Here is a 25,028-nt window from a genome sequence, read left to right on the forward strand (position 1 = left end):
ATGACTGTTCAGAGCTGGCTGCTGAGTAAACTGTTTATGCTGTGGCCTCTCAGCAACATCCATGGAACCCAGAAACAACGTCTGTGGTCATGTGACCACACAACAGCCAGCAAGGACAGTGGGGACCTGGGTGGTGGTGTCACACCCACTGTCGTCACCTCAATCGTTTTCAGATACAAAAAAAAAAAAAGAAAATGACATCTAAGCTTTCATGAAGAGGAGGAATGCCAATGTGGAAAAAAATAACTAAATTTGTAACTAAGCAGAAGTCAGATAGAGCCCAAGGCCAGAGAAGGGCCACACCGCCTGGTGTCTGTAAGGAGAGGGGACTCTGGGAGCCTCAGAGAGCACGTGGAGAGTCCAAGGGGCAGCCCTGCCCTGAGGCAGCCCTCCTCTATCCCTGCGTCTATGTCACGTTGGAAAGAGAGCACTGAGGGACAGCAGGGATGGCTTCTTCCCTCAGGATATTCCAGAAAACAACCACTACCCTCCACTTTTTTCAGGTAGAGTGGAACGCCAATAAAAAGTTATTTTAATTGAAATTTCAGAAAACAACATATGGACAAGGCAAATAAATACTGAGTTAAACCAAAAAGCACAGAATATATACAGGAAATGTAAATGAGCATGTTTAAGTTACAGAGCTTTCCAATGCCATTGTTGATACCACATCCAGACCCCAGGGTACCTCTACATTCTTATCCCAGAAACAGCCCAGGACATGTCTGGGTTTTTTAATAGACTTAAATAGGAAATTAATTTTCCTTCTTTAAACATGATGTTCAGTAAAATCTTTCTTCAAACTAGCTTATGGCTTCTGAAGCAATTTATTTAATAAACCCTAAGTTGACTTGCTTCAGAAAATGGATTCCATTCTGATGAGTGAGGTCAAAGCAAATGGCACTCAAGACTTCTCGGCTGACGGCATGTTCTTGTTTCCTTTGTGCTGTTGAACCACAGTGAAAATAAGGCCCACAGTCAGCAGGCCACCAGCCGGCTCCCCTGTGGCGCTTGGGCTGCAGCTTGGGCTGAGCGGGCGAACCGTCGAAACCCTGGCTCTGCCCTCCCCACAGTGACACCTGATGCTGTGGGAACGACCCGAGTTCTGTCCTCAGCAGGGACGCCCGGTCTGCTCGCCTCCTCAGTCCCAGTCTTTAGTGAACCAGAAGTGCTGAGCCAGCTGACCTGCTGATTCCAGGCCTCCGCCTGCCTGGCCTCGGCCCCTTCGTGACGTGGCTGGCTGGCACTGACCCGGCTCTGCCCCCGGGGAAGGTCAGGCCGATTCTCAAAGCCAAAGGCTGATTGACTGAAGTGCAGCCCTCTAAGTGCCGTGCAGCCCCTTGTTCTGCTCCCGTACAGAAGTCCCACTTGTGCCCTGGGGCTTCGTAACTGGCCCAGAGTCCGGGAGCAGCTCTGGCCAGTTCACGCTCTTGGGAGAGCACACCGTGTACCTCCACCCGAAGCCCTCCCTGTGTCGAGGCCGGGCAGCAGCAAAAACAAAGGTGCCGGGTTTGGGCTCATTAGCTGAGGCTTTTTAAAATATTGTGATTTCAACATCTGCCTCCTGGCCAAAGGCTTCGTCTCTTTGTTCTGAGCAAAGTTTATCCATCTTCTCAAAAGCTAAGCGTCCTTTTTCACCTGAAATATTAAGGTCATCTGTCACTGGGTTGTCTCCCCACCTCGCTCTTTCCTACACTGGTGAGCCAAGGTGGCCTTAGTACTTCCAGACGCCTAGGCCTCCGGTGCTGCTGTAAAGGGTAGGGGATGGGGAGCCTTTGGGACTGGCTCACGTGGACCCCAGGGCCTCGTCCCTTTGTCCAAGACAGAGCCCGCTGAACCTTAATCCTGCCTCGCATCTGACTTTCATTCCCAAGGGTCGTAAACGGCCACCTCAGCCATAAAGGAAACCGGCCTTGGCCAAATGCAGTCAAACAGGTTGCTAACGGTGCCCGTCCCGTGTGCTATTTTGCGTCACCGCTGTGGCCTCTCTGGCACAACCTTTCTACGGGCCCCAGCAACCCCACTGCACTTCGAAACGCTGGATGCTGTACGTTACCAAATGACAGCGTGGTTTCCCGGGCTGCCGCTCGCACGGCCTCCACGTCAGACTGGCACAGGCGGGCAATCTGATCAATGCTTTCGATGCCCTGTTTGAGGTTCGGGGAAGGGACAATTAGGGGGCATTTTAAGGAACAGGTATCCACTTTTATAAACCCTGCAGGACCAGCCCTAGCATGGTCTCTGCGGCTTCAGCCCCTTCCTTCTCCGAAGGCTTCCAGGTTTCTCCTGTGGCCTCAGGTTCATCACAGTGCCACTGGCAGCATCTCATGTTTTCAATCCTGACACCTTTGGAAAGGCCCGTGTTGGAAATGAGAACACCTGCTTTCTCCTGGACCATTCTACCCCGTCTTCTTCTCCCAACCCTGCCCTCCAGGTCAGACCAGGAGAGGAGGTCTGACCTGGTTCAGGCACAGCTGACCACCTGATCACCTCCAGGGCCAAGGACCAGAGTGCACTTTAGCTCCCCCTAGTGGGCACCCTAACACTCACTGGTTATTTGATTATAACCAGATGGTCCTTGTAGAATTTCCTGCCGGTTCATTCCAGAATGAATTTAGTCTGTATTGGACCATTTTTCATCTAGCAGAATGGCAATGATTTTTTTTTTTAAATAAGGGTTACAAATGAAAATGAGATTGAGGTAAAACGGGCATCCCCTCCTGTCTGCTTTCGGGAGTGTAAATGGGTGTGTGGTATCATGAGTCTCAAAAACATTTATCAATGCATTCTCTGGCCCTGGGATAACACTAAGTCTAGCCTAAGGAAGTAATTCAGAATTCCATATAAATTTTAAAAGCTTTATGCACAGAGATGCTCAAGAATGAGGATGGATAATTTTTGCATTGCTGTATTTTTACACTCTCTTTTTTCTACAATGAGCTTATTGTGCTCTTAGAACATTTTTCATTGAGGATATTAAACCATATAATCCAAGAGCTCACAAGTGAGTCTCTGGGGCCACCTGCTTGTTCACACCAAGCCAGAGCAAACGGGCACTGTTTCCCAGGGACCTCTGCCATCAGAGCTTCTGCTGCTGGAGCTGGTGGCTGTTCCTCTACAGCCAGCTCTTTACGGTGCTTCTTCACTGGCAGTGATTTTCTTTCTTTCGGTCCCAGTGGGATCATTTTGAAATGAACTAACTTCAGCATTAACCACAAGCAGGCTTCCCTCTATCCCCACCCAGGACGGGTTAAACTCACCCTGAGATGTTCTAGCGCCACACACGCAGCTTCCTGGAGTTTTGCATCGTTCTCGGTCAGGGCGTTGGTGTAGAAGAGCAAAGCCTAGGAAATGAGGTTACTGTGAACGGGGGGCTGGTGAGAGCAAAGTCCACGGTGCCCACGGCTCATCCCCCGAATGCTGACAGCAGGTGTGCGCAGTGTCGAGTTGTAGGCTACGGCATTCAATTTATCTAAAAACGCTGGTCCCTGGGCTGAGGCTCACGACATAAGAAAACTCTTTTTCTCTAGTACTGTTTACAAAATGCGTTCCGAAACTGCCATCTAGATAAAAAGCTGACTCAGAGGGCTTCCCTGGTGGCGCAGTGGCTGAGAGTCCGCCTGCCAATGCAGGGGACACGGGTTCGTGCCCCGGTCCGGGAAGATCCCACATGCCGCGGAGCGGCTGGGCCCGTGAGCCATGGCCGCTGAGCCTGCGCGTCCGGAGCCTGTGCTCCGCGGCGGGAGAGGCCACAACAGTGAGGCCCGCGTACCGCAAAAAAAAAAAAAAAAAAAAATGCTGAATCAGAGAAACCCACTGTCCAGCGGGGACAGCAGAAGTGAACACAGAGGGAGCCTCGGTGAGGCTGCTGCCTTGGCCAGAAGGAAAAGCATCTCTTCCCTTCCTCACTCTTCCCCAGTCACAGCTCTGACCCCGCCCTGTCGGTCACATGACCATGGCCAAGTCGGTTCAGCTGGAAAAGAAAGCTGGCAACTGCTTTGCAAAATTGTTGTAAGGGCTGTTAAGCATGGGGGAGGGGCCAGTGGGGATGTGCCTGGCACTTGGGTGAGCCCGAGACCAAGACCCCAGTATTGCCCTTCTCCCACCACAGGGGCTGGTACCCAAAATCTAGAAGAGTCACAGGTGTTCAGGAACCTAAAAGGCAGAGGGGTCCAATCTCTTGGTTTTCAAGTGAACCGAGCACAACGAAACAGCCAGCCACACACATTAGTTGAAAGTAAATGAGGGTGACTGTCAGAATTCTAAGAGACATTCTACGTGCAGGTGACATCTCAGAGACCAAATAGATAAGGTACTTTAGAAACACTGAGCTGAATGAGGTGGTGAGCACGTGGCATGCTGCTAACCACTGATCGCCTGGCAACGCCAGCTCCCTCCCCAGGGCTGGCTGGCTGCTGCCAGTGGTGAGGGCTTGCGGAAGGCTGTGTTCTTGTCTGGAGTATCTCTACATCAACATACCGGCCGCAGATGCAGCCCCCAGTCACTCACTGCTCCCTGTTTTTCCAAGAGGAAGCCTACCTCCCTCCACCTCCCCCCAACTCACACACCTGCAGCCAGGGGCTGCCGCCTCCCACACCGTACCTTTTCCCGAAAGCTCTTGTTCTTGGCTGCGCTGGCCAAGCGAGCACTGGCCGCCCTGCACACCCGTGGGGTCCCGTCCAGCTGGAGCAGCGCCCAGGCCCTCAACGTCTGGGGCAGGGGCTGGAGCTGGCCCAGCTGCTTCCCCTTCAGCTTCCTGACTGTCTTGGCCTGGCCCACGCACTGCAGCTCCTCGACGAGTGTTACTACAAGAGACAGAAAAAAGGAGGCCCGGGGTCCCCTCTGATTGCGCCGGGCTGGACAGCTGTGGCTCGTGCATTAGCCAGGGAGAAGCAAATCCCAGGACAAGCCCGTGTGATCACCAAGTGGACAGTCTGGATTGGTCTCAAAGGGGGCCTCCTGGAATCTCCAGGAAGGCTTTCTAGCAAGGGATCAAATACACCCTGAAAATGAATAAACCCCAGGTCCATACTTCAGGGACTCCGGCCAGCCCAGCAATAGCCCTCCTGTCCAGTTCTGACCTCTGCTCTGTGCTTTGTAAAGCCTCCTGCCCTGGGAGCTCATTTCTACGTGGGCTGAATGTAGAATCTAATTAAATCTGGTTCTCGAAAGAACAGCTGGAGGAGAAAGACATAGTGATTCTGAAACACTGGCTTCCCAGAGCCGAGCCGAGACAGAGGTCTCCACGACGGACACTCCTTTGTCGTCAGTGTGTTGCTTTGAGGCCATGTGCCCCCCACCCCAGCCCCTACCTTCCTTGGTGAGCTGAGCGAAGTGCTTCTCCAGGTCGGAGACACTCTGCCTCCGCAGGTAGCTGTGAAACTGGAACCAGGTGATGGTCTGTTCTTCAGGGAGCTCGGCTCCGGGCAGCAGCCCGCCGCAGCTGACCACCTGCTCCAGGAGCCTGCGGCACACTGGCAACACACAGACACGACGTGAGGGGAGACCGAGACCCCGCCCCCTTGGCGCCGCTCAGCTGGCCACGGCCGGGTCACTTTAAAGGCTCTCTGATGGCGTGTGGGTGGGTGTCCCTCCCTGCGCCCCCTGCGCCTGTGTGGGGCGTGCTCCAGCTAAGGCCCACAGGCCCGAGGTGGGAGTCTTGCGGTGCATCCGTGTGCCCTGGGCCCCACCCGCCCCTCGATGTGAATCACAGAGCCGGGGCCTGGGAATATGCAGGTGGTTAGAACTGCTTAAGGCCCAGAGCCACTGCCTGGAGTATGTCACCCTTCAGTTGTCAACAGAGAAAAGTGCTGCAGCTCTGCATTCTGGGAAAGAGTCCAGCCAAGATTCAAGACACCGCTATGGGGCAGGTAAAGTCCTGCCTACCTTCCCATAAAGGCTCCTTCTCAACCCCTCTAAGGTTCTGGTGGAAGCCATGGAATCAGAAAGGTGCACGAGCCCACTAACGTTTGCAGCCTCCCGGCTTCACGGACTCCTCCCTCCTCTCCCCAGGAAAAGGAGATGCCTTGCTGTCAATTTCAGAAAGGCCTCCACTTCATGCCGAGAAGGCGTTCGCAGAGGTGGAGACGGGGCTACAAGGAGGCTTGCCGAGGCAATGCTGAAGGCCCCAGAGGATCCACAAAGCATTTCTGAGGCGGGCGGGCACAGGCAGGGGGCTACCTATTTCCAGTTGTCCCGGGTATTTCCCTCTGACTCTGTGCAGGAACGTCTTCTTGAGCTGGTCCAGCAGCACCGTGCCAGGGCAGGACAGGACCGCGCCGGGCTCCGTGCAGCCTCTCCACAGCTTCAGGCACCCCTTCCTCCGCGTGGCCTGCGGGATGACTGAAAGCCCAGGCTCAGAAGCCTGACTGGCGGTGGGGAACAGCAGGCAGTGAGGAAGCCCAGAGATGTCCTTCCACTAGGCCCTGAGAGGTCGGGGAGGAGGGATGGCCTGGCCTAACGCAGAGTCCCTTTCCCACGTCCCATTGTGACCCGCAGAGACAAGCAGCTTCGGCTGTGAGCACCTCATCTGGGTCACCACCTGCAGCCCTCACGACAAACCTGGGGCTGCTGCTGTCACCAGCCTCTCCTTATGGACAAGGGGAAGTCCCACAGAGGGGGCAGGGGCAGAACTGGGGTCACAGCTACTGTCTGACCGCACACTGTATGCCCTGAATGTGCCCTGGGGTTCCTTCACTGACACCTACCCAGCGGCCTCCCCTGTACAGATGGGGAAGCTGAGGCTCAGAGAGGTGAATCTTTTGCCCAGAGTCACACAGCTAACCGAGGCTAGCGGGCCTCCCTTCCCACCCCACAGTGTGTGTCTGATCCCAGCCACTGCCCCCACTCATGTCCCCTGGGCTCCATTTAACTCTGGGTGTTGGGAAGGGAGAGGAGGCCCCCTGGGCTTTCATCCTCATCACTTCCTGCCACGCACACGGGCAGTCCGTGGATGGAGGACAGGTACTTACTCTCTTCAACGCATGTCGCCTTGCTGACCTTCTCAAAATCAAGCACAGAAAGCGTCTCCAGAACCTGTTTTTGCTGTGCAGCTTCTTCCAGGAGGCACTCCTGGACCATCTTCGACAAGTTAGGAGAGTCCAGTTTCTGGGAAGCAACCCATGATGCTCCGGGTTAGCACAGAACATGCCCTCTGAGGTCAACCACCATGCCTGTGGCGCCCACCTGCCCTGTGCCCATCCTTTCTTCTATCCCGATGGTAGCTCCCTGACTGTCATCTGGGGATTCCTCCTTTGCTAAAGGGGTAGAGACGACAGGATGCAGGCTGGAGCTGCCAGGAGCCACCTTTGCCACCGGCAGGAGCCAGCCTGCCAGAAAGTGAAGCCAACCAACACAGGAAAGCAGAGCTGAGAGAGGGAAAGACTCAGTCATGATGACGTTTGAAACCCTGGATCCAGCTGGGCCTGAAGCCCACCTCTGGGTCTTTCAATCCTACGAGCCAAAAAATTTCCTTTCGGCTGAGCCAGTTTGGATTGGAGTCCTGGCATCTGCCACTCAAAGAGACACAACCACTGCCTTCGGTTTAGGGCTTGGGCTGTATAAGGACCCCATGACTATTCACCAGCACCACCACCAGCACCCCCGCTTTGAACCTGCCACCCCACCCGACTCCACCCCACCCTCCCCCATTCCTCACCCACCTGCAGCAGCGCTTTGCAGATTCGGAGGTGAATCGTGAGCAGCACGTCCAGCTCTGGGGCACCAGCCGTGAGCTCCCTGGACGGCGCTTTCAGCGCTGGCGGTGGAGGTGGAGTCTTGTCCTTTCTGAGTTGAATTGAGAAGAACTGGGTGACCGTTCGGTTAGCAGTTCAGCTCCCTCCAAGGGTAGAGGAAACCCTCCCTCTCTGGAGAGCTCTGATCAGGGAGGCCAACTCCAGGTCTCAAGGAGATGGAGTTAAACTGAGGAGAAAACTAAGAGAAAAGGAGAAGCAGCAAAAGGTAGCAACAACTCAAAACAGGTGCTGGGATGGCATTGGGCCCCCCCCCCCCGCACCTTGCAGGGTGTGCAATTTGTAGCAGAAGCCTAAGGTTCCAACTAATTCCTAGCTCTGTGACTCTGGATAAGTCAGCCTCCCCTAGTCTCAGTTTATTCATCTGAAAAGTGGGGGCAGGAACCCCAAGCTCGGGGCCGTGAGGGGTGAGTGACACATAAGCGTACCCAGCACTGTGTCTGCTCCGGGCAGGGGCTGAGCCTGAGCCCTGAGGGGGGTGGAGGTGCCACACCCTCCCCATGGGATCGTGAGAAGAGAGGAGAAATGTGGCCTGTTCACACGCTTCTGTGCTGCTGAACTTTGGGTGCAGGAGAAGCGCTCAGGCCAGTGTGAGTGGGCAGGTGGGAGCTGCTTCACCGAGAACGCAGTTGGTGTCACAGGTGAGGGCGGGCCGTTGTGCAGAAGGAACTGGGAGCGGGGTCGCTTGGGCAATTGCTCCGCAGAGGTCAGAGGTCCTACTGAGTGCGCTATTGTTATTTTTTAAGATTAAAAAAAAAAAAAAAAAAGCCCATCGCTCGGAGCAGAAGGCTAAGGGCCAGGCTGAGGTATCCTCGTTCACTCAGTGGTCACGGAGGACCTGCTCTGTGCGGGGCGGGGCCGGGGCCACAATAAAGAAAACAGACATCAGGGCCGGGCTGTGGGAGAGCCCGGCCCCAAGGCTGGTCACCAGGGCTGCGTTGGGACGGGCGCACTCACCGGGGACCCTGGGAGCCCCCAAACAGGGCCAACTCATGCGGGGTGATGTGGGCGCTGAGGAAGGAGAAGCTCTCCAGGATGTACTCCATCAGGCTCTCGGCGGACGCGTGCTCCCGGCGGGCTCCGCGGGGCTGCGGACGGATGGACGGACAGCCGGAACTCAGGGCAGCCCGGCCACCCGCCCAGCATACCCACCCTAACGGCGTCCTGGTCACCGTCCCTCAGCAGGGCTGCCATCCCCTGCGTCAGGGACGGGCAAGGGGACGCGTCCCCAAGGCCCCTCCCGAACGGCCTGTGACAAGGTCTGGCATGACAGCTGGAAGGAGGGCAGATCTGAAAAATCTCACCGGTCACAAACACCCACAGGGACAGGGCAAATGACAGGAGAGAGCTGGAGAGCAGGGCCCTCCCCCAAGAGGGCCACCTGCCACCCGGAGTGTGAGGCCTGAGGTTGCCAGCTTGTTCAGTTTTCCAAGAAAAGGTGGAAATCTAGACTTTGTGGGGAGCTGCCCAGTTTTTAACTATCAACAACTAATTCCAAATTATTTTCTAAATACGGCGTGGGTCAGGCCAGACAACTCCCAACAACCCAGGCCAGAGGCTGCTAGGTGAGCCTCTGAGTTCCAGGTGTCTCCTCTCCCGGGGAGACGTGGAAGGAGAGGAAGTTTAAGGCAGCCCCTGACTGGGCGAGGCGGCAGGAGGGGGTGTCAAGTCGTCAGAGTCTCCCAGTGGCAAGTCTGCTGTGGCTGATTCCCATCCCCAGGGGCCTCGTCTCACACAAAGTGCACCGAAGGCATAGCCCAAGTAGATGCTGCCCCAAGAGCCAGAACTGGGCTCCTGAAAGTTGAGCCCAAAGAGAAAACCTTGAGCAACAACAGAAGAATAAGACTAGTTGCAGAGATTTCCTTGCCCAATAGAAAAAAAATATATATATATATATATATACATATACATATATATACATATATATATGCGCGCACACACAGGCGCATGCGCACACACACAGTTCTTGCTGTTCACGGTAGTTACGGTGTGTAACGTCGTGATCTCTGGATTTGAAACTGAACAATTGCTCCCAGGGGAGATGTAGAGGCGTGAGCCTCTGGTCAACATTTTCATCAACCCATCAATACGTAACCTTGTTTTCTGTGTGTCTGCTTAAAGACGTCTTATTTAATATAGACGCTGTACCGCTGATACACTAAACCCAAGGTCAGTGGCATTTTAACTCACGCCTGAACACAGCTTATCCAACACACACATTTCCTCCATAAGGCACGTCAGGAACACTGGCCAGCACCTCAGCCTGGCACTTGGGCGCTGTTTCAAACAGCGAAATCACCAGAAATAAGTACAGAAATGTGGAAAACGTAGCACTAAATATTCGGTGAAAAGGACACTTGGGTGCAGTATGAGCTGAGAAAAGAAGGAAGAGTGTCATCTCCTTCAGCCTCAGCTGGGAACTTGCACATGAGGGGACTCCAATTATTTGCCCCTTTGCACGTGCCTCTGAATGACCACGAAAGCATCACGAGCACGTTTCAGCAAGTAGATGAATTTGCAAAAACAGAATCTGTGAATAGTGAGAATTAACTGCGTGTATATATATACACACGTATAAAATTCAATCCTCATTAAATCCTCACATATACACATGAATGTGAATACGTGAATTTATACACCTATACCTATGTGTATAATTTCTCTTGAAAAAGCCAAACTAAACACCATAGCCTATAATCATTTGTATTGTTCTAACTTGGTTTGCCCAAAAAAAAAAAAATTTCCTCGAAGATGTTTAAAATTATTGTCCTATTGTGGTATTACTTTAGGTTGTTTATGCAAAGTGTATTTTTCAAAATACAGGTATGGGGGCTTCCCTGGTGGCGCAGTGGTTGGGAGTCCGCCTGCCGATGCAGGGGACACGGGTTCGTGCCCCGGTCCGGGAGGATCCCACATGCCGCGGAGCGGCTGGGCCCGTGAGCCATGGCCACAGAGCCCGCGCGTCCAGAGCCTGTGCTCCGCAACGGGAGAGGCCACAACAGTGAGAGGCCCGCGTACAGAAAAAAAAAAAAAAAAAAATACAGGTATGTGGCAGAAGCTGCGTGCGTGCCGACCCGCATGGTTCTACACACTAACGCCGCTAAGAAATACAAAAAGGGTGACGTTACTTCTTAAATTTTTTTCTTGAAATTTTCTGGCAGGTCCTTTTTAAAGACCACAGCAGTGGTAAACAGCGAACGTGTTTTTAAAGTTACTAGATATAAAGTGAAAAATTAAACTTTCACCTGTGCTGAACTGTAATGTTGGGGGAGGGGTCAGGGCTGGAATAACGGAAACGAATTTTGATGAGAGCTGTTAAACTATTTCAGTGCCAGTGAACTGAACACAAAAGACAGTGGTTCCATAAAGTAATTGCTGTATGGGGACTTCCCTGGAGGTCCAGTGGTTAGGACTCCGTGCTTCCATTGCAGGGGGCACGGGTTCGATCCCTGGTTGGGGAACTAAGATCCCACGAGCCTTGGGGCACGGCCAAAAAAAAAATTGATGTCTAGGTAGGTGCTGTATGTATATATGCTGTATATATATGCCATATGTGTGTATATATATATATATAAGTATACATTTTAGCTTATGTACATCTGTATATGTAAACCAAAAAAACAGAAATAACCTGCCCAGGCCAGCACCTCTGAGAGCCACCCAAGGACAGCCCCTGGCGTGGGCCCTGTGGAGAAGTTTTGGTGTGGGGCGTGTGGCTGTGAGGGGCCTCCCACAGTGCCAGCTCTGACCCTGAGAACGCCCCGACTTGGGAATTTTAAAGCTGAGCTGCAGCCCCACCCACCCAGGTCAGAAGATGTGAGATGGGGCTGGGATCTGGCTGGACATGGAGCAAGTTATCCACACTGAGCCCCGACTTCCTCTTATAATCCTCCTCCCAGGTCGTTGAGAGCCGTTGTTACACCCATTGGACTGATGAACAGATTGAGGCCCAGAGAGGAGACATCGCCCACCTGGGTTACACAGGGGTGAGGCCAGGATGCTGGCCCAGGCTCCCTGCCCCAGGATCTCACTCCCAGTTGTCACACCATCAGCAAAGCAGGACTTCCGCCCAGCAAAGAATAAACGTACCTTCAGCCGGTCCCTGAAGCTGAGGACCTGGTACTCCAGCTCCCGGAGCTGGGGCGGGGCAGGGTCCGTGGACCTCAGTAAATCCAGGACATCCTGCAGGGGCCTCTCGAGGGGCACCCCGGGCCCATCCACTCCATCCTCGGTTTCTGCTTCATCGTGGCCTTCCTGGCCTCCAGGGATCACGTGGTTGCGGAAGGGGGAGCCCCGTGGCAGGTCGAGGCTTTCTACTCCCAAATTTCTCCACCCAGGCTGCTCCACAAATGAGCCTTCCGCCAGGTGGAACACCTCTGGCAGGAGGCCCAGGGGTGGGGGGTCCTCCTGGGCCCCCTCTTCAATGGAGGTGTTGGGGCCAATGGCCAAGGGCAGGAAGCCCACGTCCGAGGCGGATGCTGTTGTGCTGGTCTCAGTGTCTCGGGGGTCCTCGGAGCTAAAGGAGTCCATCTCAGGCAGCTCCTGACTCCGGCTCCGCAGGCCAGGTCCCCGAAGGTCACCGTCGGACAGGCAGCTGAGGATGGAGGTGGCCCTCGGCCTGTCCAGCAGCAAGGCTTGCTGTGCCGGCTGCTGCAGGACAGACTGGAGAGGGGGATGCGGGAGCAGACTCACCAGCTGCCCCAGGGATCACAGCGAGGCCCCCAGAGGGCTTCCCCCACAGACCCTTGCTCTGCATACGCACATTCTCAGGATGACTGAGGTCCACCAAGGTGACTGGCAGCCCGGAAGTGCTGATAAGAGCCTGGCACCTCTCTGCCCTTATCCCTCATCACCCTTCTAATGCCCTCCTTTCCAGTCCCAGTCTCTGAGTCAGACCTCATTTAACCATCACCACACCTCCCTGAGGGTGGGCACTGGCTCATCCTCAGGCCACACAGGCGAGGATCAAAGTGCGAGAGTTTTAATCCAGGCGAGCTGACATAAACCCGAACCCCTCCCCCTCACCAACCGAACCAATAATAATGGTTGATGTTCAGACAGCACCATCTGTTTTTGCCAGGCATTCTTGTAAGCACTCCTCATTAACTAAGTCATTTAACCCTTACAAAGCCCCATCAGGGCGGTGCTGTTGTTCTCATTTCTCTGATACGGAAATTGAAGTCCAGAGAGGTTGAATGACTTGCCCAAGGTCACACAGCAGATGAAAGGCATAGACAGAATTTGGACCCCAGGCCATCTGGCTCCAGAGTCCATGCTCTTAACCATAGATGATTTTTCAACCAAAGTACACTGGGACCACCCTGGCCAGACAATCACGTTTCCTCTAAATGCACAAGTTGCCCAGCTCATATAAAGCTGCCTTCCGCACCTAAGGTCCAGAGGCGGGAGACAGGTTCATCCAGCTCAGCATCACCCTCCCTCTGGGCTTGACAGAATGTCCTTGTTTTTGTCTCTGTCCCTGGACCCTCACTGGGGCACCTGCTTTGGGAAGATACTTGAACACATGCAGGATGACGTGTGCACCAGGTTATTTACAGCCCCGTCGTTGGTAACAGCAAATAACTGAACCTCAATATCTTGTTAAACAAAGTGCGATTTTTAGCCAAATGTGGAATGCTGCACCGTGCAAACAAAGAATGAGGAGCGCTCTGGGAATGACAGTGTCCAGTACATCACTCGGTTAAGGGCTGCTGTGGGAGAAAGGCTGGGGAAGAGGCATCTGCTCCCAGACGGCACAGAGCATCTCTGGAGGAATATGGAGGAAGGTGACAAGAGTAGTTGGTGCTAAGGAGGGGACCCAGGTCCCTGGAGGCCACAGGAAAGAGGTATTTTACTGTACAGGGTGTCAAGGTATTACCTACTGGAAACGTATACTAAAGGGTAAAACAGACTGGAGGCCAAGGTCATGGCTGGGGTGGTAGAACCATCCAGAGAACCCCATCCCAGGCATCCGGAAGAACCAGCCGAGCCCAGGACCAAGTCCAGAGGCCCCAGAATGGAGGGCTTGGCTGCGAGAAAGAAAAAGTACAGAAAAACACCCAGGATGACCCCCAAACAAGGGAGGCTGAGCCCAAAGTTTGCTGCTCAGCCCACCCCCTGTGCTGGCCCCTGGGGAGTCCCCCCCACTCCCGGTCCCAGCTAGAACCACGGCACCCCTGCCCGGCGCGGCTCACTCACCAGGTAGTATCTCTCCCGGAAGCTGGGGGTGCTCGGGGGTGTCCAGTTGTACAAGAAGCCCTTCCTGCTGCCCATGGAGAACTTGCCCGTGGGGCTGGGCGACACCAGGAAGCTCTCGGTATCAAACGGGCTGGAGGAGAGCAGAGGCCAGGGTGTCATCGGTGGCCGGAGGACACTGGAGCACAGACAGGACCCAGGAGGTGGAGGCTCGGGGAGGGGCAGGCACAGCCAGGGGACTCCAAATCCACGTTCTCAACCCTTCTGGCCACGTCTCTCAGAGGCTCGCTGCCCTGAACGCCCTTAGCCAGATGGCGAGGGGCGGCACTCGGCCGCCACACAGGTGAATGACACCCCCCTTTAGAGGCCTTTCGAGAAGCTCAGCAGACCAGAGGTGGACACTCGGCTCTGCCGTCTTCTGGGTTAGCCACGTCACTGCCCCCCTCAGATTCCTCATCGGTCAGGGGGCGCCAGTCACAGGGAAGGCTGCAGATCCAGGGTGAGGAAGTGATGCGTCAGCCCGGCCCTCGCCTGCCCTTGGAGCAGGCAGGCGTGGGTCAGCCCTCCCTGCCTCGTGCCTCCCTGCACACAGGCCTAGCTCGCAACACCTGGGGCCCAGCCCAGCCACGAGGGCCTGAGGCTCAGAGGCACTGCCTGCCCAGGGCAGCTGCAGGCCGGCAGGATACCCGGGTCCTTGGACTTGCCCGGCTTGGGGCTGCATGGCGCTGGGCCACCCCCTGCCCCGTACACTTGAGAGGCGTGCTCAGCCCCGCTAGACAAATGAAGACACTGAAGCTGGGGTGTCACTTGTCCAAATTCACCCAGCTCACCGGGGAGAGGGCAGTGGCTCCAGTGACCCCGGCTCGGACCCCACCCCAGGGAGGAAGGAGAGACCGGCCCCAACAGGTCACAAGAAGCACCAGAGTAGAGGAAGTGCGTCTCAGCCCCTTTGCTCCTGCAGCACCTGCCCTGGGGAATGAGGAGAAGGGAATTTCCTCGAAACCCAAGGTTTCATTTGGGAGAAAGAGCTCTGCTACCAAAACCAAAACCTGTGGAAACCACCAGCGATCCTGAAATGGCATGCACAGTGGAGAGCCCCATCCTGGGCAGGGGTCGTTCTCACGCGTGTCCCCCATCCATGGGGCTGTGGGCTGTGGCCCAGGGAGGACTCAAGGTGACCACTCGGCGTTATGCCTGATGGGTGGCAGGGGTCAGCGGGGAATGAGGTGGGCACAGCAAAGCCAGTCCTCCTGGGCAGAGGCAGGCTTCTCCCAGGAACCCAGCCCAGGAGGCTGCTGGAAAGGGTCCTGGCCAGCCCAGGTCTTTATTTTATTTTATTTTTTAATATTTATTTATTTGGCTGCACTGGGTCGTAGTTGCGGCATGCAGGCTCTTAGCTGCAGCATGCGGGCTCTTAGCTGTGGCATGAGGGCTCTTAGTTGCGGCATGCGGGCTCTTAGTTGTGGCATGCGGGCTCTTAGCCGCGGCATGTGGGATCTTTTTCCCTGACCAGGGGTCCAACCGGGGCCCCCTGTATTGGGAGCGTGGAGTCTTAACCAATGGACCACCAGGGAAGTCCCCAGCCAGGTCTTTAACAGCCACTGGGTCAAAAGTGAGAAGGGAATCAAAAGTCAGAGGGGCGGGGGCGGTGGGGTAGGCAGGGCTGCAGGTAAGGGTCTGGGCCCCAGCCTGTCTGGGGGGCAGGATGAGGGCAGGGCTGCCCAAGGTGGATGCTAAGGCGTGGTTAGGCCACCAGGGGGAGCCGGCGAGCCCCCTTCCCCCCACCCCGCCCCCTCCTCTCTGGGTGAGAGTTTGGGGCCGGCCTCCAGTCGGGGCAGTGGGCCCCGGGCAGGGGGAGGCGGCTACCCCGACTCACTTCCACAGCACCTCCAGCTGCAGCTTGATGGTGCCCAGCTCTGTGATGTCCACCACGATGACCTGCGGCCGGGTTGTGAAGAAGTCGGTGATGTCGCAGGTCACTGTGCCCACCGCCAGCGAGCTCAGGCCCCGAAGCTCTGTCACCTGCGGGGATGGGGAGTTCTGGGTGGTGTCGGAGCCAAGCCCCGCCCCCCGCGGCGCCCCGGCCCCGCCCCTAAGCCCCACCCACCTTGATCTCCAAGTTCTCGTGCAGGGTGGGGATGAAGACCTTCTCCTCCTCGTCCCAGGTCTGGCTGTCGTCAGACTCGATCCGGCCCCTCAGCTTCCAGCGCTGGCGGCCCAGGCGCAGGAGCACCTGTGGGCCAGGCCCACGGAGGGAGGGGTCAGCCGCCCCCCTTGCCCCCTGCCTGGGGGCCCTCCCTGCCAACTGGGTCGGGGCGGGGACAGAAACCCAGCTGGGGCCCTGGTTGCCAGCAGCTCCCAACCCCCAAAGGCCTGGTGAGGAGCCCTGAGGTCTGATCCCGCCCGGAGCGTGGCTGTACCTCATACTGGTCTCCCGGACAGAGGCGTGCGTAGCCCACCAAGCCTGGAACACAGAGACGGGCTAATCTCCTCTCCACTCTCCTCCGTCCCTGCCCCATGGGTCACAGGCCCTCACACGAGGAGCCCCCCCCATCACAGGGTGTATCAGCTTCGGGGGATGGGGGGATAGGCCTTCATGATGACAGTGGACAGGCCTGGGCCCTCACTTTCAACTCAGAGAGGGGATAGGACTTGCCCGAGGTCACAAGTCACAGGAGTGGAAACGCGGGCTGGGCCTGGACCCCCGGGATTCTGACCAACCCTCCGCACAAGCCCCAGGGTCCCCGAGAAGGCCTGATGCTCCCTCCACACTGGCACCGGCCCAGCCACTCTCAGCCCTGTTCTGTTACCTTTCATCCTGACGTGGAACTCGCCCAAGTGAACCTCCAGGGCCCCCTCGATGAGCCACATGTCCTGCAAAGCCCCACACAAGGTGGCTCACCGCCTGCCCCCGGGCTCGGCCACGGGGGACGCACAGACCCTGCCAGACAGAGGCCCCCGGGCAGAGAGAGAGGCTTCCTCAGGGCCCAGGGAGCCCCAAGACCGGCCCGACCCTCGCGGCGCTGCCCGCCACCGCCGCCCACCTCGGTGCACTCCTGCAGGCTGCGGCCCAGCTCTTGCAGGCTCTCTCGGGAGGCGCGGCTCGGCGGGCACCGGGAGAAGGCCCGCTGCATGTTGGAGGCGCCGTCTCGCAGGCGGCACTGGATGCAGTAGCCTTCGTAGAGCTCGTCCACCTGCGGGGCACACGGGCCCGTGGGCGCGCCGCACGGGCTACTGGGCGCGGCCCACGCCGAGGGGCGGGGCCCCGACCTGCCAGTCACTCGCCCCCGAGCAGCCGACCCCACCCCGGCGGTCCCACCCCCGTAGACTGTGCGCCCGCGGGGCCAAGACCAAGTCTGTCTCGTCCGCTCCGCATCCCCAGCACCTGGCAGAGGCTGGCACCCAGCGGGTGCACAGTAAAAACTAGTGAACTGGCCGGGTGGGTGCATCGCTTCCCCTCTCCCTGCCCGATTTTTCAATTGTGAAACAGGGAAGGTGGGTTTGTGATATTCTGTCCGCCCACTGGGCTCCTGGGGGAGTAGAGCAAGCTCACGGAAGAGTTTGCAGAATATAAAGCTTAAGGCACTTGCTGTGCGACCCTGGGCCAATCCCTGTCCCTCTCTGGGCCTCTGCAATCACATCTGTATGATCGGGTGGTGGGACTCAACATTCCCAGCCCTCTAACCCCAACCCCCTGATCCCCATCTCAGGGCTCAGCCCCTGCAGGCTCTGCTCCTCCTCGGCTCTCTCCAGCCACCTGGCACCCAGAGAACCTCCCGCCACCGCCCCACTGCTAACCCAGCAGAGGCCCAGCAAGCCGGGAGACACCCCCCGAAGCCAGGCTGACCTTGCTGATGTGAAACTCCATCTTCCGAATGTGCCTTTCCGCAGAGCGTGTTTGCTTCTCCCAGAAGAAGAGAAGATGCTTCAAAAGTAGCCTGCCCACACTCCCCCCCAGCCCCTGCCACCCTCCTCCAGGTACTGACACACAGAGCTGCGCTCAACGCCAGGCCAGCCCCTCACCATCCCTAAAGAAGGCGCATCACTGAGCCTCAGTTTCCCCATTTGTAAAGTGGGGAGGAAACCCAAGTATTCCTCCCATGGGACAGCCAGGAGGATGGAATGCAAGCGAAGACGTTATTCTCATCCAGCCAGGCCCAGCCATGGCCCACCTTGCTTACCACATGCAGACAGGAGTTTCCCTCACCTTGTCCAGGTCATAATAGAAAGCCTGCAGGGGAGGAGAGGAAGGAGGGAGTCAGGACTCCAGTGCTCCTCCAAGACCATGAGGCTACATCCCAGGGGCGCCTGAGCTCAGAGGACAAAAAAGCCAGCGGCCACTCCGTCCTCTGAGGCCTGCAGTCAGCAAGCTGTGGTCCAGGCCAAGCAGGAAGAATGAGTAAACACACGGGCTTTGGGTGAGGCAACTCTAGGCCTGACTCTATTTGCCAGCTGTGTGTCCCAGGCAAGTTTCTCTACCTGTCTGAGCCTCCATTTCCTTATGTAAAGTGGGGTACCAACAGCACCGACCCCACAGGGTAGTTACGAAGAGTAAAGGACGGTGTAAACTCAACAAGAGGGGAACCAGTGCAATTTGATTATTTAAGGGGTGACTTCAGCCATGACCAGAGGAATTGAGAGTGGGGAGAGGCGGCCAGCACCACCCAGGAGTTCAGGTCTAAGGAAACTGCAAATCCGGACTGGTCCATCCAGATTCGCAGGGGGCCACGGTGTAGCCAATGAAAAGAATATATTGTCGGGATGGGGGAACCTTTGTATAAAGGGCCAGATAGTAAATATCGCAGCTTTGCAGACCACATGGTTTCTGCCACTGGAGCATGAAAGCGGCCACAGACAATATGTAAATGATGGGTGTGGGCTGTGTTCGGATAAACTTTAATTCCAAAACAGGCCCTGCTTTGCCCACATGGGTTAGAGTCACCATATCTGAGCCTGGACGCATTTGCACAAGGTTGGCGATCCACTAAGGAGAAGGACTAAGAGGCGGGAGAGTATGTAAGTTGCGATTTCATTTTTGTAAGACAACTGTTAACCAAACCACTCTATATGCACAATCTGTATATTTGCATGAGTATGTGACCAGGGAGGAAAATATGGAAAGATAAAGACTAGATTGTCCTCAAGGGCTAAACAGGGTGGGACAGAGAAGATTGCAGACGGGAACCAGTCAGGCAAGAAGGAAAAATGGATTAACCCCGTGCCAACGTCTGTTTTCCTACGTATGCATTTATGTGACATTGTACGTGTAGGATTATGAAATTAAAACTCTATGTAAGGGGACTTCCCTGGTGGTCTAGTGGTTAAGACTCCACGCTCCCAATGCAGGGGCCCCTGGTTCAATTCCTGGTCAGGGAACTAGATCCCCGCATGCATGCCGCAACTAAGAGTTTGCATGCCTCAACTAAAAGATCCCTAGTGCTGCAACTAAGACCTGGCGCAGGCAAAATAAATAAATATTTTCTTTAAAAACACACACAAAAACAACTCTATGCAAGAAATTAAGAAATAGGAAAGTTCCCAAGGCTTTGGAAAGAGAAGTAACTGCACAGCAACTTCTCAGAAACTGAGAACCGGACCCCAGGTACATCGTCCCTCTGGGTGGCCCCAATGCAGTTGCTGCCCCTTCCCTGCCTCAGTGTGCCCACCTATGAAATGGGAGTAGCTAACACATACAGACCTTTACATAAACCTTGCGTCCCTTAGAGTTACTTCTAGAACAGAGAAAGAGAGACCGGAGGACGTGAGAACAGCCACACCCACAAGAGAGGGAGGCCCGGCAAGTGCTCGGAAGGGCCGGGAACAAGGCAGCGCCTCCTTCCGCCTCTGCACTGACCCATTTGCCCACCCAGGACAAGGCATGAGTGAGTTTGCCCGGCCTTCCCTTCTCCAAGTGGGCCGGCAGGCTGGGAGCCCTGCATCTCCCACCCTGTCGACCCCCGAGGTCTTCTTTGCTGGGGCCAGGATATAGAGGTGAGGGGACATGACTTTGATAGATTCATTCCCCACCCCCTCGTGTCTGCAGTCCCTCCGTCAAGCCGGTGGCCCGCTCTCTGCATTGGCCCTTGGAGGAGCAGGGCTGGAATGAGCTAGAGAAAACCATAGACATCAAGGCCTCCTGGTTTCTGCTTCCAGAAGTTCTCATTAAGGACAGGAGGGGTTTTCACAAGGCAGCAGCCGGATAGAGAAGAGGGGCTGGGAAGGACTCCCCAAGATGCAAAAGAAAGCCTCCCCACTGGAGAGATGCAGGCACCCAGCAGTGGGGTCCTGGCAGTGCCAGCAGATAAAATGCAAGATACCCAGGGAATTCCCTGGTGGTCCAGTAGTTAGGACTCCACGCTTCCACTACAGGGGGCACGGGTTCGATCCCTGGTCAGGGAACTAAGATCCCGCATGCTGCACAGCGTGGCCAAAAAAAAAAAATACAAGACCCCCAGTCACATTTAAATTTCCAATAAACAATGAATACTTTTTTTTTTTTAGTATAACTGTGTCCTGAAGATTGCATGGGACATACTGAAAATTGATTTGTCATCTGAAAATCAAATTTAACTGGAAATCCTATTTTTTTGGTTTGTTTTTGGTATTGGTTTTTTGTGGCGTTTGTTTTGTTTCTTCTAAATCTGGCTTTGCTAAGGGGATGGCAGAAGCCCAGAGCAGGTGAATCCTGGGCTAGACAGGCCCCAGGGCAGCCTCAAAGATGCCACTCGGATGAGAGCAAAACTGCAGAGCCGCTGGACGTTGTGGGAACACGCAGGGATGATCAAGGACGGACGGTGTCAGGGCCACTGGCACAGTGACACACCCTGGATTCAATGCCTGATCCAATTTCCTGCCATCATGTAAGCCACCCTGATTGCAGGGGGCCCAGATGGCCAAGCGCTACAGAATAGGGCCATCTAACGTAGACACCCCTCTGCACACTCGCCTACCTTACAGTTACTTCTAGCACTAAAGGGAGGTGGCCCAAAGATGTGTGAACTGTTGCACCATGTGAGGGCGGGGGGCTGCCGGGAGCTTCCCACCAGTCTGCGAGGTTAAATTCATCCAGGTCCAAGTGAGGTTCATTCATCAAAAATAAAGCCCACTCCTTAGGCCTCTGAGTTCCGAGACTGAGAGTCACACCCGTGATGCAGGCAACGGGGGGAAAGAGGGTCCATCTTGGAACCCTGGCCAAGGCTGCTCGCCTGGGAAGGGCCCGGGAGGGGTCTCACCAGCCTGGAATTCCTGCGGGTGTCCTTGTGGCGTCCTGACAGGTAATCCAGCTCGGCCTGCTGGACGCACAGATACTCCCTGTGAGGAGAACAAGGAAAAGGAGTTGGAAAAGGAGCAGAGAAAGGAAAGAAACAGGCAGATGAGCAGAGTTCCAGGGAGGAGGCAGCCACGGCCACCAGCAGGGGCTGCTCAGCAGGCTCAGGGGTCAGAGGGCAGACTCAGCCCACCCCCAGGAAGCCCAGTCCCAGCTCGCCCAGCCTCCACATCCCACACACCCAGGGCTGTGCGCCCAGCGCTGTACAAAATGGGGAATCCCTTAGGTAATTCCCCAAACAGCCCTGCAAACAGGAGCTACTGTTATTATACCCATTTTAGAGATGGGCAAACTGACCCTGAAGCAACTCAGCGCAGGGTCACACAGCAGGGAAGAGGCTGAACCCGGGTCTGAAACCAGGCAGTGGCCTCCAGAGTCCAGTATCTTCACCCCAGCCCGTGGGGAGGTTACAGAGAGCACACCTCCCTCACAGCCAAAGGCAGGCCGTCCTGCTGCCTGGATGCCCAGGCCCAGAAAGGGGCCTGACAAACCCACTCTGGAAGGCACAGAAAAAGCCATGGGCCCGAGGGGACTTTTCATGTTGTGTTTTCTGCCAAAAAGAGACTCGGACATGAAACCTGAGGTCTGGACTTGGGGGCCAGGTGGGGGCCCCGTCCTGCTCCATTGTAGATTTGCTGGCTTACCCCAGGAAGGTGACTCACCCTCTCTGGGCCCACTTACACTACCTTCTGTCAGACCACAGCTCCCTCAGGGGTTGGGCTCCCCAGGAAGAAGGAGATGCCCTTGACCCCAGACACGTCTCAAATGTGCGGTCCTCACAGGAATCACCAGAAGCTTTCCTGGGAGAGCGGCACCTTGGAGATAGGCCTCCACCCTCTGGGCACATCCCCGGCTCCCTCTCAGCACCAGCGCCGGGCGCACTGTGGGATGACCCCTGCGTAGGGAGCCAGGCACCGGCACGGAGGGAGGTGGCATTTACCCTAAGCCCAGGGGACAGCAGGGCAGGCAGCCTTGGCCCTGGAGCCCCACTCTCTGCTTCCTGGCTGTGGGATCCTGGACAAGATGCTTCCCATCTTTGGGACTCAGTTTCTCGCCTGGAAAAGGAGGCTGAGAGAGTCTCTCACGGCATCAGGGACACGAAGCACCAAACAAGTCATAGAGGTGCTGCCGCTGTTATTATTATTATTATTATTATTATTAATTAGTGAGGGATGAAGAGCAGGTCACAAGAGGTGGAGAGCAGGACAGGGCATCCCAGGAAGAAGGAAAAGCCTTCCATTCGGCAAATGTGCGAATACCCCTCCCCCCACCTCAGCTCCCATGCTGACCCGACCACTGTGCCCCTAATGGGCCGATCATGCTCCTGCCCCAGGGTCTTTGCACAAGTGGCTCCTTTGGCTTGAAATGTTCTCCCGTCATCTGCAGGGCTCACCTCTTCAGGTTTTTGCTCAAATGTCACCTTCTTAGTGAGCCCTTCCTTGAACACCTTATTTAAAATCAACCGCACACCTTCTACCCTGATTGTTTTCCTCCATAGGAGCTACCATCCCCTGACATACTCTCTATCCTACTTTTCTATATTGTTTATTGTCTGTGTGTCCCCCACTGGGATGTCAGCTCCGCGGGGGCAGGGGTTTTTGTGTTTTGTTCATTCCCGTACCCTGCGCCTGGCACTTGATAAGCCCTCAATAAAAATATGGGGAATAAGTGACTGAATCTTCCTGTTCCCACCTCTGCTCAGTTAATCAGTCAGTCTCTTCCTCACTTGAATCCAGCCTCCCTGACCTCCAGCTGTTGTGCAAGCTCCTACTGCAGGGCCTTTGCCCGTGCCGTTCCCTCTGCCCAAGATGCTTGTCCCCCAGAGGCCAGCACAATGGCTCCTTCTCGGAAACCATCAGGACCTCCTCAGTGAAGCTCTCTGGGCAGCCCTGTGTGACAGGCCTTCCACACGCTGTCTCTCCATCACCTCCCTCACTGCCCTCTGGGCTCGTGGAAGTTACGGTATTGATCACATTACTTTTTATCACCGTCTCCCCCTCCACACCGTGAGCTCCATGAGACCAGGGTCCCCCTGCCGTATTCACTGTGTCCCCGGTGCCCAAGGACAGGGCCAAGCACATGGCTGCACCCAGGACATGCTTGTTGACTAAACAGATAACGAGGAGCTCCCTCTGTGGCCTCTTACAGCAGAGACCCACCCACGTTCCCCAGGAAGAGGCAGAGAGGACCGAGCAGACGAGGACAAAGAATGCACTTGTTAAAGGCCACGAATAGCCATCCTTACTTGAGGCCTCTCTTCAGTGCTTCAAAGATCTTCTTCACTTGCTGTGGCTTGGGATCCGAGCAGACAGACCCCTTCCGCAGCGTGCCATACATCTTGGAGGATTTCACAGGCATTCGAGACCTCACTGAGTTCCTGTGGACGGACTTTCTGTGAGAAGGGATGGGGGGGCGTGGTCAGAGCAGGGGTCTGGACCAAGCCCTTCTCAGGGGCAGGCACTTTGGGAACAGTGGCCAGAGCCCCAGGCAGTCAGCAGACCTGGCTGAGTCTCACCCCACTGCCACCAAGCTGCGTGGTCTCAGGAAAGCTGCCAAGACTCTCTGGGCCTCAGTTTTCTCATCTGTCAAATGAGGGCTTGGATATGAGGATTAAAAGAATAATAGGGGCTTCCCTGGTGGCGCAGTGGTTGAGAGTCTGCCTGCCGATGCAGGGGACGCGGGTTCGTGCCCCGGTCCGGGAAGATCCCACATGCCGCGGAGTGGCTGGGCCCGTGAGCCATGGCCGCTGAGCCTGCGCGTCCGGAGCCTGTGCTCCGCAACGGGAGAGGCCACAACAGTGAGAGGCCCGCGAACCGCAAAAAAAATAAAAAATAAATTAAAAAAAGAATAATAACACTAACCTGATGTGAGAAATTAACTTACAGTGAGAAATACAATCAAGCAGCCCAAATGCCAATGCTGTCTGTTTGTGCTCTTCATCAAGCTCTGTGCAGGCAAAGCAACGTGGGAGGCCAAATCATAGTCCAGTGGTATACCCATGGGTTGGGTACCTGTTGGCTTTGCCTGCCCCACATCCATTCCCCTCCCTCTGTTAATAGCACCTCAATTTCCCTCAGGGACATCTCCCCAACTCTGCTCTTTATACATATAGTTTGGAGGGAGGTAGCCTGCCAAATCACCATACACACACACACACACACGCACACGCACACATGCACACACGCACACACCCACACGCACACATGCACACACACACACACACCCATGCATCCATGGGCATTCTGAGGCAAACCCATGTCCCAGTACTGGGTTAGTCAACATATTCCACTTCCTTGGAAGAGAACTTCTCCCACTTCCTTCCTCATCTTCCTCGGATGCACTGAAGAGCCAGCTTCAACCATGTGCACTGGGGCCCCCCACAGGTATGGCCAAGCAACAAGAGAGAAGGAACAGGCCCTGGACAGCCTATGGAGCAGACGGTCCATTGGCTCTACACTATTGTTGGTCCTCAGACCACAGTAGGAGGACCACTTTCTCAGGGGTTCACCATTTCTGCTTCACTCGGGAGATATCCTCCTGCTAGAAACCCAGCTCCGAGTGTCCCTGGATGCCCTTCACAGTCTGCTGCCCTTTTAGGGTCTAAAATCAAGGGCACAGGCTCATTCATTCATTCAAACACTCACAGAACGGGGCTTTCTCTGAATCATGCAACATGATGGGAGCCAAGGGGCCAGAGTCCCACCTTCAAGGGTTCACAGTCTGCGGGGAGGGGTGGGGGGCTTGTGGTCTGGAGA

At 55.7% G+C, this 25,028-nt stretch overlaps 1 protein-coding gene across 1 annotated transcript in view; it reads right to left on the reverse strand.

Annotated features, from left to right (window-relative positions):
- Window positions 1–566: 566 nt before the first annotated feature.
- The window catches only part of RIPOR3 (RIPOR family member 3), a 72,619-nt gene continuing 48,157 nt past the window's right edge, over window positions 567–25,028 (reverse strand). Inside the window, exons 3-22 of the mRNA XM_082671668.1 lie at window positions 23,519–23,665; window positions 21,179–21,257; window positions 18,154–18,177; window positions 17,794–17,847; window positions 16,991–17,140; window positions 16,757–16,820; window positions 16,367–16,410; window positions 16,054–16,179; window positions 15,823–15,968; window positions 13,950–14,079; window positions 11,841–12,413; window positions 8,709–8,839; window positions 7,662–7,785; window positions 6,972–7,107; window positions 6,181–6,342; window positions 5,313–5,474; window positions 4,603–4,805; window positions 3,261–3,344; window positions 2,057–2,147; window positions 567–1,638 (exon numbers count right to left, since the gene is read on the reverse strand). Of these exons, the coding sequence (XP_082527794.1) occupies window positions 1,535–1,638; window positions 2,057–2,147; window positions 3,261–3,344; window positions 4,603–4,805; window positions 5,313–5,474; window positions 6,181–6,342; window positions 6,972–7,107; window positions 7,662–7,785; window positions 8,709–8,839; window positions 11,841–12,413; window positions 13,950–14,079; window positions 15,823–15,968; window positions 16,054–16,179; window positions 16,367–16,410; window positions 16,757–16,820; window positions 16,991–17,140; window positions 17,794–17,847; window positions 18,154–18,177; window positions 21,179–21,257; window positions 23,519–23,665 (2,734 nt within the window). The 3' untranslated portion in view covers window positions 567–1,534. The remainder of the gene's footprint in view (window positions 1,639–2,056; window positions 2,148–3,260; window positions 3,345–4,602; window positions 4,806–5,312; window positions 5,475–6,180; window positions 6,343–6,971; window positions 7,108–7,661; window positions 7,786–8,708; window positions 8,840–11,840; window positions 12,414–13,949; window positions 14,080–15,822; window positions 15,969–16,053; window positions 16,180–16,366; window positions 16,411–16,756; window positions 16,821–16,990; window positions 17,141–17,793; window positions 17,848–18,153; window positions 18,178–21,178; window positions 21,258–23,518; window positions 23,666–25,028) is intronic.

Source organism: Grampus griseus (genome assembly GCF_964374135.1).
Source record: "Grampus griseus genome assembly, chromosome: 14".
In the NCBI taxonomy this organism is placed as follows: Eukaryota; Metazoa; Chordata; class Mammalia; order Artiodactyla; family Delphinidae; genus Grampus; species Grampus griseus.